Source organism: Hemicordylus capensis, chromosome 3 (assembly GCF_027244095.1).
Source record: "Hemicordylus capensis ecotype Gifberg chromosome 3, rHemCap1.1.pri, whole genome shotgun sequence".
NCBI classification, from domain to species: Eukaryota; Metazoa; Chordata; class Lepidosauria; order Squamata; family Cordylidae; genus Hemicordylus; species Hemicordylus capensis.
In genome coordinates, this window is record NC_069659.1 from 263,317,717 (window position 1) to 263,332,540 (window position 14,824).

General features: G+C 42.7%; 1 protein-coding gene across 1 annotated transcript in view; it reads right to left on the reverse strand.

Moving 5' to 3' along the window:
• The window catches only part of DMBT1 (deleted in malignant brain tumors 1), a 92,766-nt gene that overhangs the window by 24,937 nt on the left and 53,005 nt on the right, over positions 1–14,824 (reverse strand). The window contains 2 exon segments of the mRNA XM_053308984.1: positions 10,117–10,428; positions 11,742–12,047. Of these exon segments, the coding sequence (XP_053164959.1) occupies positions 10,117–10,428; positions 11,742–12,047 (618 nt within the window).

Below are 14,824 nucleotides of genomic sequence, written 5' to 3' on the forward strand. Positions count from 1 at the left end.
TTAATTTGATTAAAGATTTTAAAGAGAAGAAAATTGCAACTGTGAAGAACAATCAATAATGCACTTTCTGGCATTCTGCACAGGCATTAAACTCCCTATTAAAAACAAAAGTGCTTCATCATTAATCCAGATAAATCTAAATCAGCAAAAGTGGGAAGAGAAGCAAGTGACATCAAGACTGACCTTTGTGGTATTTGCATGTTCATTAACAAGTTTCCTTTAATAACATCTTCTTTCAAAACATCCGTTAAACCTATTTATTCAACAAAGGGAGCTTGGTTAAAGTTTAGTTGATTGGCATGCATGGGTTTCATGAGTGGTATTGCTCAGTGTAGGAAATCCTGAGAACTCCCTGCCCTTTCTTTCCTTCCAGTCCATCAGTTCATTTCAACACTGTTGATTACATATTTCATTCATTTCATGAATACAATGGCCAGTAGACAATTTCTTACTTCTTAGTGTTTGGATTATAGTCTTACATTGAGCAATTCCATCATATAAGAGAAAGACAAGCTACTAGGGTTGTGTGTTTTTTTCTTCCTGTTTTGTTTTTGGCCCGAATCCAAAACACCCCCATTTTGTTCTTTGTTCGAAATTGCAAAATCTGAAACATTTTGGATTTTAAAAAATGGCCCTGGGGGGAAACTAGTGGGTGGAGGTGGTAGTTCCCAATGGGTGGAAACTACCACCCAAATTTCAGAGGAACTGGGCAAAGGGCTGATTTTTGGTGAAATTTTGAAGTATTGGATTTTTCCCATAGGGAAGAATGGAGGTTTCAGCAAATGCATAGCTTCATGGTGGGGGGAAAGGGGTGCCCCAGAGCAGAGTAGGGTGGGTGGTAGTGCCCAGTGGGGGCAAGGAAGCTGCCAGAATTATTTCAAAGGAATTGGGCAGAGGGCTGATTTTTAAAGATGTAATGGAGTTTGCATGTCTGTAAAGTTCTTCCTCATAGGGAATGATGGACCTCCATAATTCCTGCCCCATAACTGCACTTGGGGGTCAAAAGGGTGTCCCAGAGCGAGTGGTGGTGTAGAGCACATAAGGTGCCAACCACCCCCATGGGTTGCTAACCCATGAGGTACAGGGTTCTGTTGTTTCTGAGATGTTATGAGTGTAGATTCTGATTCTCTGGTAGCATAAGAGAGTGGATTCATGGTTTGTTGTTGAAAATCTCATATGCTACCAGAGAATCTACACTCAGAACACCTCAGAAACAACAGAATCCAGCACCCCATGGGTTAGCAACCCATGGGGGCGGTTGGCACCCTATGTGCACTACACCACCACTCACCCCCAGCCACCCCAGTGCCCCCCAGGTGGAATTATGGGTCTGCTGAAACCTCCATTATTCCCTGGGGGGGGGACCTTAAAGAAGCATAAACTTCAACAATTCCTAAGAAATCAGCCCTTTGCCCTATTCCTTTGAAATCCAGGTCCCCCTTCTTCAATCTTTCTGTGAAAAAAATAGGACTTGACTGCTCAAGAATCCCTGCTTGGGGCTGCCTTTTAAACCTGACCCTGGGCACTCCCACCCACACCAAATGTTTCCCTCCTGCCACTGTGTTGAGGTGCCCGGCTTATGTTGCCACCTGGAATGTTTGTGATTGTGAACATACATTGTTGTCACTTCCTTCACTTAGAGCCTATGCTGTCATCCCATCTCCTTTCCCTTCTGCTTGCCAGATGGTGGGAACAAGTGACAGAGCAGGGAGAAGAAATGCCCCTGTGTGACTTGAGAGGCTTATAAGTCTGGGATGGGATGTGGTGGTGTCTCTGTTGCTGGGCAACTCTATAGCTGGATAGGTGACAGGAAGGGAAGGGCTGGTGCTTGGAGAGGTGGCCAGCAAGAGTGGCCATGTTTCTGAGCACGTTTGTGCCACCACCTCTATGACTGAAAATCAGCATGAAACCACAGTTATGGTGGTGTCTGGGATCAGATGTAACACTTTGGCATACAAACTTGAGGTCTCAGCAGTGAACCTTAGTGCAAACCAAAGGTTCACATTTGAGTTTGGTGAGGGAAATTGCAGGTGGCTTTTGGCTCAGAACTGCAGTTTCATGAATTTGGACATAATGGAGTTCCAACCTCTGCCCTGTTTCACTATGGTTTTATGTTATGTCTGAATTTAGCCTTGCTGTATGTCAGAGTTTTTGAATTATCAGACAATTGGGGTTTGGATCCTTGTGAAAACAGATGGGCTATAGAGATTGTGCAGAGGGCCTTCTCTGTTGCAGCCCCCTCCTTATGGAACACCCTGTCTCCTGAGATTCGTAATGCCACCTCCCTTCTGACCTTTAAGAGGCGTTGGAAAACTAATTTATTTTGCCAGGCTTTTAGGTATGTGTGTGTCCCCTCTTGTAGTTGTTGTTTTGATATATGTAAATTTCCTCCAGTCTTTGGAAGTCAGGTGGTCAATAAATTTGCTCTCTCTACACACACACACACACACACACACACGGTTGAGATCTGAAGACATGTATTTTCCTGCTTCCATTTGTTGTCCCAAAACATGAGCTGTTCTTTTCTTCCATTATTTTGAGTCATAAGGATTTGGTATTTTAGATATACTGTTATGAGTTTAAGTGTTCACTAGATGGCACTGCTCAGTAGAAGAAGAAAAAATCTTGTGTGCTCTAGGAAATCCAGAGAATTAAAACTCTCTTTTGAATCTGTTAAATCCATGCAAGCTTATGCTGAAACAAATGAGGTTATCTTCAAGGAGCTACAGGACTCTTTACCATTTTTTGATTACTCATATATGAACAATAGCTACCACACCTTTTGCACCTTAACGTCACTTCTACAAGGACTAGAGCTTAGCTTTAAAAGCAAGCAAGAAAGCAAGAAAGCTCAGAACCTGGGCAAGCTAATGGGCTGGCTGGGTACCAGGGAACATGCTTAAAATCAGGTAAATACCCAAAAATCAAGGGGAGGTGGCAGCCTTATTGACTTGGTAGAAGGTCTAGGAAAGTGCTTCTGCTAACCTTCTTGAACAGCTCAAGAGAGTTAGAAGAAAGACTTTTGTGAAGTATCCAGTTCACATGTTACTGCAGTGGTATAGGAGTTTCTTCTCTCAAGGCTTCTTTGGAAATTGTTCCCCCTTCCAGCAAGCTGGGCAGCATTCACTTGCGGGAAAACCATGTCATTGGTCCACCCTTGTGATTCCTTTTCATTTCCATGTTATTAGAGAGGTGTGGAGAGTACTGAGGTTTCTTCTGTATTAAATATGTGAGACTGTAATTATCTTAGTCATACAGGGAAATTTGTGAAAAATGTAAACCCAATTTTCCCCCATATGAAAGAACTCTGTGGATTTATTTTTTTTGCGGGGGGGTGGGGAGTCTACTAGGTATGTTTTTAAGTCAACATTTAAATAAATGTCAAGAGCATTGGAAACAATCTAATGAAAATAAAGGCAGTTCTGAGTATATTTATTCAACCATTTTTGATAGGGGGGGAAAGTTTCCCGGTTCATGAAAGAAGGGATCATGTTAAAAGGATTGCATTACCTACCTAAAAGCAGTTGCCATCTTGTTCACTCTGGCATAAACATTTATGGGAATAAATTATAACAGAAAACTGGAATCTAAGTATTCAATGAAGCGATACGATCGCGTAAGGTGGCCACTCTCTTTTGTGAGGAGGAAGCAGACTATCATGGAGCCCTCCCTGGGTGGCTGGATCAGCTGCCCAGATGATTACCAGCTCCATCACAGAGCCAGTTGGGGCGGCAGGGTTCAGGGGCCTCCTGGCCCCCAGAAGACCCATAAGGCACAGCGTGAGTGCACAGTGTCTTTTGGGGAGACTCCTGACACTGGGAGGCTTGTTGTAGCCTCCCAGGAGGGAGGCTACTCATGAGTCAGTGTGGCGAGCACCCAAAACCCGGGTTTATCAGTGGATTCTGTAAGCAGGCTAGCCGCCGCTGGGAGCTGTTCCGCTCCCGTTGCTATTCACGATCGGGAGAAATCGGGCTAGGCTTCCCTAGCCCAGTTTTTGCCAGTCATGGGAATAGCTTAACAGTTTTTAATTAAGCCTACTTTTAAGTAAGCTGCTTAGTACAGAACTGCAATGCTAAAATGTGTGACAGCAATTATATGATTGTATTTCAACACCAGTTTCATAGAGGAAAAGAACAGAGTTTGAATATTAGACAGGTTGGAGATTTAACTCAAGCACTTGTTTATCCTACTGACTACTAGAGGCTTTAGGAGTAGAGGTAGTAAGTTAGGGAACCTCTCTTGATTCTGCTCTTTTGTCTCTGCTCTTGAGCCCACCTGATCGATAGACTCATGTTCTCAGGATACTGTTGGAGATGGACTTCCAGTGCATCGACCTTTTGCACCAACTATCCTAATGACCACTAGGGGCATTGGGAGTAGAGATAGCGAATAAAGGTCTCTGTGATTGTTCTACCTGTCTCTACTCTATGACCCCTGATCTGACTCTTCCGCACTTCCTCTGCTGAGTCACAATCCTTCCTTTCCTCCTAGAGAGCAGATAGAAACATCTCTCTCTCTCTCCTTACCTATCCATTATGTAGTCTTTTAGATTAGTTTTAGGTCTTTCCTATCGAAATGTATTTAACCAATAAATATTTAGTATTTAGTTCTACAAGGATCTTCATGTGTTTTCTCTAAATAGCTGCAACAACTAAACCATCCTCTGCTACCTACTATGTAACTGGAGTATGCGCTCATTCCTTAGTGCTCTGCTGTTTTACCTATCGAGGGTAAACATTGTTTTTATTTAGGACAGAAACATTAATGTGAAAAATACTGTTATGTTTCTTTCTGAAAGAAACAACATTCTTTCCCAGAAATGTCCTTTGCTGTTCATTTTCACTAGATAGATATTGGTGTCACCAGTGTTACCTTTTCTCACATGGTTGTTGCGAATTAAAAACCAAATGCCATAAAACAGCAATAGCAAATAACAATACATTTTAGCTGCAAACTTGTGAATATGAAACAGAGGACCTCCCCAGAATACTGAGAGCTGAAACCTATATTACTGATAAGCCTTTATTTAAAAGTTAACAGTTACAAAATCAAAACCGAGCACTGAAGAAGCCCATGATGAAACAGTATGGATTAAACTTGGGTATCCCAAAGTAGAGATTGACAAGATCAAGTTGAAGCCTACAAGAATACAGTAGTAAGTATAAAGACCAGATTTTCTGGTGACCTCACATCTTATTTTGCAGATTGTAGTAATGAATACTGTTCTGGGGGGAAAAGAGAGAGAGCAGTGATTTACAAGTGAAAATACAAATATTTCTAGACAAATTTTGAAGATTTCTTAAACAAGTCATTATGAGCAATTTTGTCCATCATGTCAAAATCCTCAGCCTGCTTCACTAACTGATTAATTGAGCACTTCATTTAGTTTCTGTTCTGATGCCCTAAATGAAAACCAGTTTGAATTCTTAACACTAACAACAAGGCATCTCCTTTATCTTTGAAGCAAACCAACTAATGAACAGATGACCCTGGCATCTACATAGTTGCCAGCACTGCCCTGTGAGGCCTGTTTGGGTCAGCCCCGCCCCCACCTTCCAAGGAGGACTGAAAGACTTATGTGACCAGAGAGGAAGACAAGAAAGAAAGTGCCCAGGTCTGGAGGCTCTTGTCCTCAGCTCTTAAAAAGACCATCAACAGCCTGAGATAACCATACTTTGTAAATCTTATGTCACATCTTGTTTCGCTCTTTAATATTGTATACTGCTTTGGGTGCCTTTGTCAAGGCAGAAAAGCAGCATAAAATGCAACAAATATATAAATAAAATCTTCATCACCGTGTGCACATATTGTTCCCATATTTACCCCACCTCCCTTTCCCCCTCCTTCCTCTGAAGCCTCCCTGAATCAATGTTGCACCTGTGGGATAGCCTAACATATCTCATTACCATGGTGGTGGGAAGATGCAAGAATTCAGATACTACAGAGAAGCATGGAACTGGAAACTATGAGCCACTTATAGCAAATATTCCCTCCTATTCTGTGCAAGTCCAAAGCTGTTCGGGAACCCATGAGAAACTTACCAGGTCTGAAAGTTTACACTACACCTGTGAAGAGAGAACACAACAATAGCATTGTTAATTTGGGCAAGATGTTGAAGGCAATAATTCATTTTATTTGCCTGTCATACAGATACTGTAGAACTTTAATGTTGCAATAACCTCAGGAACTGAGTTTGTTATATTTCAGATTATCATAATTACTGTATTTACCTGAATCCAAGACTAGTCCCCTCCTTTGATATTAGAAATTGAGGGGTCATTTTAAATGCAGAGTGTTGTTCCTTTTGGGTAAATGCAGGTATAACCTGTATAAAAACAGAAGTTAAATACAGATATAATAACCTGTATTTAACCTCTATTTTTTAAGGCTCATCTTAAATTCAGGGATATCTTCTATCTGGGTAAATATGGTACAGAACTTGATTTTAGGTTTTATTGGTTTGTTAGATTCCTTGAAAAATTTATGCTTAATTCTTTCTAATCCTGAACTTTCTTCTTCAAGCTGCACTTTGCCTCCTGAATTTACTGTTCTCTGCTATGCTGAATATCTTTGCCATGTCCTTTTTGCTTCCTCTCCAAATAGATTCTGCGATTCTTTAGCAGCCATTTGACATGAGCACAAGGGTACCTTTGTAATTTTTTGTAGAAAGGGTGGACAACAAAGTTACAGCAATAGAAGGAGGGATAACATTCACACAAACTTTCTAGATATACTCCATAGACCACAAACAACAATATTTTATTGTTTATTGTGTATCTTACACAGTTGTAAGATACAGGGGCGTAGCAAGGTTGGAGGGGGCCCAGAGACAAGATTTTAAAATGGGCCCCTCGCTGATACACGCACACAAACACACTTCACACTATATCGTGCACTCACACTCACATCCCCATTATATCTAGTGTATATCTAGGTGAATATCTAGTTCACTTTGAATCTAGTTTTTTTACTCTCTGCTCCTGCTGATCTCCAAGAGACTCAACATAATTCATAGGGGTTGCAACATGGGCGGGTGGGGAGTCATGTGATGTACCTCTGGGGGGCCCCTTGAGGCAGTGGGGCCCCAAGACGACTGCCTCCCCTTGCCTAATGGTAGTTACGCCCCTGGTAAGATACTCTAACCTTTTTAAAAAATGAGAATCCTCTGCTCTGGTTCTTTTCTGCTCTGCTCTCTTTCCCTCTGTTACTCCTCCACTCAATAAAGAAGACAGATGCTTAGCTCTGGTTCTACCAGACATTTTACCTTGTGCAGATAGATATCAGCTGGGAGTGGGGAAATGTCCTTGCCAGCTGGCATCATGATCCCAACTGGGAATAAACCTCCCTCTGCTCTGGTTCTCTTCTGCTCTGCTCTGCTCTGTCTTCCTCTGTTACTCCTCCACTCAGAATTGCAATTGAAAAGTTAGGGTATAGCCCAGATATCTGTAGCTTTCTCCTGAAGCACTAATAGCGGCTGCTGGGAAGTTTATTAATATAAACTTAATATAATTATTAATATAAGCAAAGCAGCATGAAGGGATATGATTAAACGGGCCGGTACCAATTCTCTAATAAGTTTCAGAGCAAGCACTACACAATCACACAAAAGTGTTCTTTAAAACCAATCTTCCTACCAGGGCGCTTTCCAGATCAGCTGCTTAAAAGTGGCTAAATGCCTCATTCGGGCAAATCACATTCAAAATGTAAAACCTGCAGGGGGAGCAGTCTCACGAAAACTAACAACCCGAAAAAACAACAACTTTTTAATGCTGGATAAACGACGTAATAGCACTAAATCGCAGCAATTAAATTTGAAACAAGGCATCCGAAATATGAACGCTGCTGTCAGCTCCAGGACTGTGGTGTCACAACACAGGAAGTGTGGAAGCACACTCCAGTGTGGAAGTGTGGAAGCACACTTCAGTGATACGTCGTGACCCTGTTGCAGGGTCTAATCTGGAAAGTGCCTAGACGTGCTTCCTTCTTGTTCAAAAAACAATGTGCCGAACTGGCGTGAGCAGGTAGAGTAGAGACTGGGGGTTCATCCATTCAAAAGAAGTGACAAAGGGGAGAGTTAAGAGCAGCCAGCCTCTGCCCACTTTCCCTCTCTCTTTTTCTTTTCACAGCTACATTGCCTCCATTATTTGGTCCTAAATGTAGGTATGCAGTCGGCATGATTTGGCCTTCCTAGTGCCCCAGAAATAAAGAAAAGAAATTGCAAAGGGCTAAGAATGGCAATACCAGTCTAACTAAGGAAAGGGCTGGATGAAGAGCCACCATGGTCTGATAAGGGCATAGGCACTAAATCAGCAAGCCTGCTTGAGGGAATAAGCAGATCTGGCAACAATGTGAGTTGCTGATGCTTTTCTGGGGGTAGTCTCCCTTCTCACAGAAGCAAAAACAATGAATAATTGTTTTTAATCCCAGAATAATTGCTGGAGCATCTCCAATCATTTACTAATAAAGTTAGTCAAAAATACCAGCCTATTGTTGGTACAGTTACCTGAATAGGAGCAATGGGTAGCACTAGCCCTAACTCAGCCAAACTTCTGTTTTTAGCCATTTTCAGAATGGGCAGCCCCATCTAACCTGCCCCTCAGGGCAGAAAATCCCTATAAAGGACGGTGCTTTTGCCTTAGTCTGTGTGATCCATGGGGGGGGGAAGAGAAACTGCAAAGCATTTGTGCTTTCCCCCTTGTGCCCTAGATACCTCCATGTGCCCCAAGTTTGTGCTACAGACTTTGGTTGGATAGTTCCTGGGGTATCTTCCTTAAATCTGTTTCTGCTGGGGGAAATGGTGGCTCTGAGGTGCTTTTTCATAATGCCAGAAATCCTGCTGACTTAGCTCCCTTTCCCCTTCCCTGCCACTTCCACTGAGGTTGAGTTATCCCTGAAGTGGGTCAGCATGAAACCCCATACTTTTATTCTGGACTACCCGGGCAACTCAAGCCAGCTCCAGAACTTACTGCAAAACCTATCCATCCCTTTTCTCCCCTTGGTTAGCTGACAACTTTGAAATCAGCATTCACCACCCACTTAGAAGCTAGGAGAAGTATATTGATTGTAACTCGATCTCTATCATTGCTTTTGCTGTCATCTTCATCTCTCTCCTGCTGTTCTCTATGCTAGGGTAATCTCAATCTTGCATTCATTGGTGCTCTGCTTAAGGATGAGCATCTTGAAGTTTGCCACTTCTGTCTGGCGCTCCAAGAGGTTGCTAATGGCTGCTTTGTCTTGTGTACTTATGTTCTTTAATAAACGTAATCTCCCTCCCACCGAAGAAATCTGCCCTAGGCTCCTTTGCTCTCTTTTGGGTACTTTAAATCTGATCTGCCTTTATCCACAATAACCATACTAAAATTTCTTATTGCTGTATCCATGTTTGTACCCAATTTGGGGCAATTTCCCCATTCCCATGCAGATCAAAGGCATAGTCACAGTGCATGATAGTAACCACAGGCCTGAGCAAACATGGTAGCAGGAAGCACTGAAAAGGAAAGAAGCAAATGAAAGAGTACTCCTTAAAGTGCTCAAAAAGTACTCCCCAAGTGGTATGTACCCCGTGCATTTTGGACTGCTCCTTTTGCTGTGGATTTTATGTATCTTTCAAACAAATGACATCCCTTAAATAAGGCTGTCAACAAGGATCCACAAGAGTCTCTGAAAAGAGAACAATCTGAAACACTTTGATCACATACAAAATTTTTGCGTTCACTTGTCCTCTACATGACTGGCCTGAAGCAAAATAATAGCCTTAGGGGCATATTGATGTTTCAGAGGGATAATTATGAAAGTGCAAAGAAAGAGTCAATGCCTGTCTGTCCAAGTTCTCCCCACTCCCCACCCGGTATGGTTGTTTTTGCCAAAAAAACAAAAAACAAACAAAAACACAAAAACACACAAAAAAACCCCACAACAACCCTCAGGCACCTCTGGTTAAAAGGTCTCCTCCAAAGTATGTGTTCGTGTTATTGTATAGTTTTACATTCAGATTGATTTAAAGTAAGCTTGATACTCTGAGAGCACCAGTCACAGGTCTCCATGTAATGAGCAGAGGAACCAAAGACTCAAACCCTGCATTTGATTTAGAAGGAAGTTATACTAAACTATGAATACCTGAGCAGATGACACCAGCATCTTCATGATGGCCACAATTATGATTGCCCCAAGGTGCATGTGAACACAGAGTCAGGGAAGATTCATTTCCATGGCACTCTACATTATCAAGGACGATACTGCCTGAGCCTTGACCAAAGCGAGCGTTAGGTACGGCTCTAATGCCTCGTCCGCATCCAAGTTCTCTGCATACCACATTTGCATCCTCCACATCCCAAAGGTCATCACAGACAGTTCCCCAACTGCCATCATGAAATACTTCAAGGCGGCCTTCGCACCTGCTGCTTCCATTAACCAGTCTCAATGAGCGCTCTTTAAGACAAGCAAAATATTGGTATCATTTTTAAAGAAAATGATATAAAATGTCTTGCATTTTTATATCAGGTAAAGCAGAAATAAATCTTGAACTAACTTGGATTACAAATACAATATATACTTCTTTTAAATGAAGCCTAAATATGAGTCAAGTAGTTGAAAAACTTTTTAAAATAGATGGTACATGAAACCTTTCCATTAACATTGAAATTGCAGGACATATCTTCTATAGCACGGGTTCTTAACCTGAAGTCCATGGGGTATATCCAAGAGCCAGTTTAAGACCAGGGTTAAGTAAAATTCATTTTGGCTCAAGCGCCATAAATCCAGGAAATCGGAACTAAGGTTGATGCCTTAACAGAAGTACCAGGTGATCAATCATGATTGGGGCAGAGCCACCATTGAGCGGACGGGTACAAGAACCCAGCTGTGAGCCACGGATGGGCTGCTCAAGCCTTCCATAGTTCATCCTCAGGCGGCATTTGTTGGCTGGGTGCATTTATTTACCTTTATCTCCCTGAGAGGAAGGGAAATGAATGCACCCAGTCAGCAAACTCTTGTTGGGAATGAGCTCTGGAAGGCTCCTGAGGGCCCTCCGGAAACCGGGCTAAGCCTCTTTTGTGAGTGATGTCACACACAAAGGGGGCATGGCCTGGTCACTGGAGGGCCTGTGCAAGCCTTCCAAAGCTCATTCCCAGCTGGTGTTTGCTGGCTGGGTGCATTTATTTTTCTTCCTTCCCTCCATCAAGGGAGAGAAAGGGAAATAAATGCACCCAGCCAGAAAATGCTGGCTGAGAATGAAATCCAGAGGACTTGTGCAGCCCTCCAGTGAACGGGCCATGCCCACGTGTGCGTAACATCACGTGATGCCAGTAAAATCAAGGGATGTCACTGGCACACATGGCACGGGCCACCGGTGATGGGGAAGAACTCGGGTCTTCGTTTCCTGGCTCCGCCACTGATAATAATAATGATGGTGTGCAACATCGCAAATTGTGCTTGTTTACAATTTGCTTTATACACCCACATGGACACCCTGTGGCATCTTTGATAATGCCAGGCACTCCATCCTCATCTTGAATTGGACCAAGGGAAAGTGTGGGAGCATGGAAGGCAAGTTTAACTGAGTACAGTTTCTGACATTGCACAAATCATTACGCTGATCACGTGGCACATCAGCTTCCAGTTTACCAGCTTTGCGGAGTTTGAGCCAAAATGAGATACCCTAAACACTGGTCTTAAACCAGCAGGTTTCTAATAAAATAGGTTTCTAATAAAATATCTAATAAAATAGATTAGCCTAGGAATACCTGAGCAGATGACACCAGCGTCTTCATGATGGCCACAGTTGTGGGTTCCCCAGGGTGAGTGAGGGCAATGAGACAGGGAAGATTCATTTCCCCTGCACTGTACATCATCCAGGAAGATATTTCTTGAACCTTGACCAAACCTTGCACTCCCTGGCGCAGACAGCGCAGCTCCACATCCAAGTTCTCTGCAGACTACATGTGCATCATTCAAGTCCCAATTGTCATCACAGACTGTTCCCCAGCTGCCATCATGGTACACCTCAAGGCGGCCTTCACAATTCCTGCCTCCATTAACAAGGCGCAAGGGAGCTTCATTGGAAAGTACAAAAAATATATAGCTTTTTAAAGTTACAGTCATCATGATTCCATTAGGTCTAGCTAGGCAAGATACAAAAAGTAAGTTGGAGCTCTGTATACATAGCTGAGCTACACTAAGCCTTGAAGGAAGCTGGTCATAGTGATGTGGTTAGCTAGATCTGCCACCAACACTTCACTTAATGAAAACTTCAAAGATAGGTTTGCAGGTGCTCCTATTAATAACTGCTCTGAATGGATCTTAATTCACAAGAAATGTCTTCAGATATCTACAATAGGCTACTATCTGATCATGATCTGATTGATTGATTAAGTGCTGTCAAGTCAGTGTCAACTCTTAGCAACCACATAGCTAGATTCTCTCCAGGATGATCTGTCTTCAACTTGGCCTTTAAGGTCTCTCAGTCGTGCATTCATTGCTGTTGTAATCGAGTCCATCCACCTTGCTGCTGGTCGTCCTCTTCTTCTCTTTTCTTCAACTTTCCCCAGCATTATAGACTTCTGAAGGGAGCTGGGTCTTCGCATAATGTGTCCAAAGAATAATAGTTTGAGCCTGGTCATTTCTGCCTTGAGTAAAAATTCTGGATTGATTTGTTCTAGGATCCATTTGTTTGTTTTGCTGGCTGTCCATGGTATCCTCAAACGTCTTCTCCAGCACCAAAGTTCAAAAGCGTCAATGCTTTCTTCAAGGTCCAGCTTTCGCATCCGAGTGTCACGGGGAAAACCATTGTCCGAACAATTCTAATCTGTGTAGATGTAGACACGTCACGGCATCTAAATATCCTTTCCAAGGCCTTCATTGTAACCCTACCAAATGCTTGTCTGTGGCATATTTCTTGTCTGCTGGATTCTTTACTGTTGATGGTCGATCCTAAAAGGCAGAAGCTATCCACTACTTTTATGTCTTTGTTGTCAATTCTGAGGCTGTTTGCTGCACCCGTTGTCATTAGTTTAGTCTTCTTTACAATTAATTGTAGTCCCATTTTTTCACTGTGCTCCTTGACTTTCATTACTAGAGCTTGCAGATCATCCACATTCTCAGCTATCAGAGTGGTATCATCAGCATAGTGCAGGTTATTGATGTTTCTTCCTCCAACTTTAAAACCATGCTCATCTTCTTCCAATCCAGTTTCTCTTAGTATATATTCAGCATATAAATTGAATAAAGAGGGAGAAAGTCTACAGCCATGTCTTACTTCTTTGCTGACCTGGAACCAGTCTGTTGCACCATGTTCTGTCTGGACTGTGGCTTCCTGCCCTGCATATAGGTTTCTCATGAGAACAATGAGATGTTCTGGGATGCCTATTTTCCTAAGGATATTCCACAACTTGATTAATAATATTAATAGTATATTTTTAAAGAGTTAGAGGTTATGATCATTCTTTTGCATTACCACTGCTGGGTTCACAGTGCTCGTGGACGACTGCCAGCAGCAACAGTATACAAATTCAGTTTGATTGCAGATTTATTTGACCAAACGCAGTGCATAAACATAGATGGAGACAAACAGATTTTTACAAATAGGTGTTTATAACTGCATTCCCCACATGGTCCATTCCAAGGCTGTTTTGAAATTTAAAAATGAGTGATGGACCTTACAGTCACCAGTTTCAACAAGCTAACTTTGGGCAGTGCATCTCAAGAGTGGTGGTTCTGTAATTCTATTAATGCAAAAAATAAAAAAAATAAAAAATTCAAAATTCAAAATATACTAGGTCCAGCCAGTTTTTTAGTGCCTATAAATAATAAATAATTATTTCCAAAAATTAGGGGCTTGATCCTCTGCATGCATGGAACAGTCAGAGCTGTGCCTACATATTTCTGTTAAATAAGAGATCATCTGGGGATTTGGAGCTGGGTGTTACCAGTATGCTGATGACACCCAGATCTACTTCTCCATGTCAACTTCTTTAGGAGTTGGCATATCCTCCCTAAATGCCTGCCTGGAAGCAGTAATGGGCTGGATGAGGGAGAATAAACTGAAGCTGAATCCAGATAAGACGGAGGTACTTATTGTGCGGGGTCAGAACTCTAGAGACGATTTTGATCTGCCTGTTCTAGACAGGGTCACACTTCCCCAAAAGGAACAGGTTCGCAGTCTGGGAGTACTTCTGGATCAACGTCTCTCCTTGGTTTCTCAGGCTAAGGCGGTGGCCAGGAGTGCCTTCTATCAGCTTCGATGGCCAGGAGTACCTTCTATCAGCTTCGGCTGATACGCCAGCTGTGCCCATTTCTCGAGATCAATGACTTCAAAACAGTGGTACATTTGTTGGTAACCTCCAGACTGGACTTCTGTAATGCGCTCTACGTGGGGCTTCCTTTGTACGTAGTCCGGAAACTTCAGTTGGTCCAGAATGCGGCAGCCAGGTTGGTCTCTGGGTCATCTCGGAGAGACCACATTACTCCTTTGTTGATGGAATTACACTGGCTGCCAGTAGGTTTCCGGGAAAAATACAAAGTGCTAGTTATTACTTATAAAGCCCTAAACGGCTTAGGCCCTGGGTATCTAAGAGAGCGTCTTCTTCGCTATGAGCCCCACCGGCCACTGAGGTCACTTGAGGAGGTCCGTCTCCAGTTGCCACCAACTCATTTGGTGGCTACACAGAGACAGGCCTTTTCGGCTTCTGCCCCGAGATTGTGGAATGCGCTCCCTGCTGAGATACGATCCTCCCCATCTCTGGCAATTTTCAGAAAACACCTGAAAACACATCTCTTCAGCCAGGCTTTCTCAGCTTTTTAAAAAATTTGTTTTTAAATTGTTTTGATT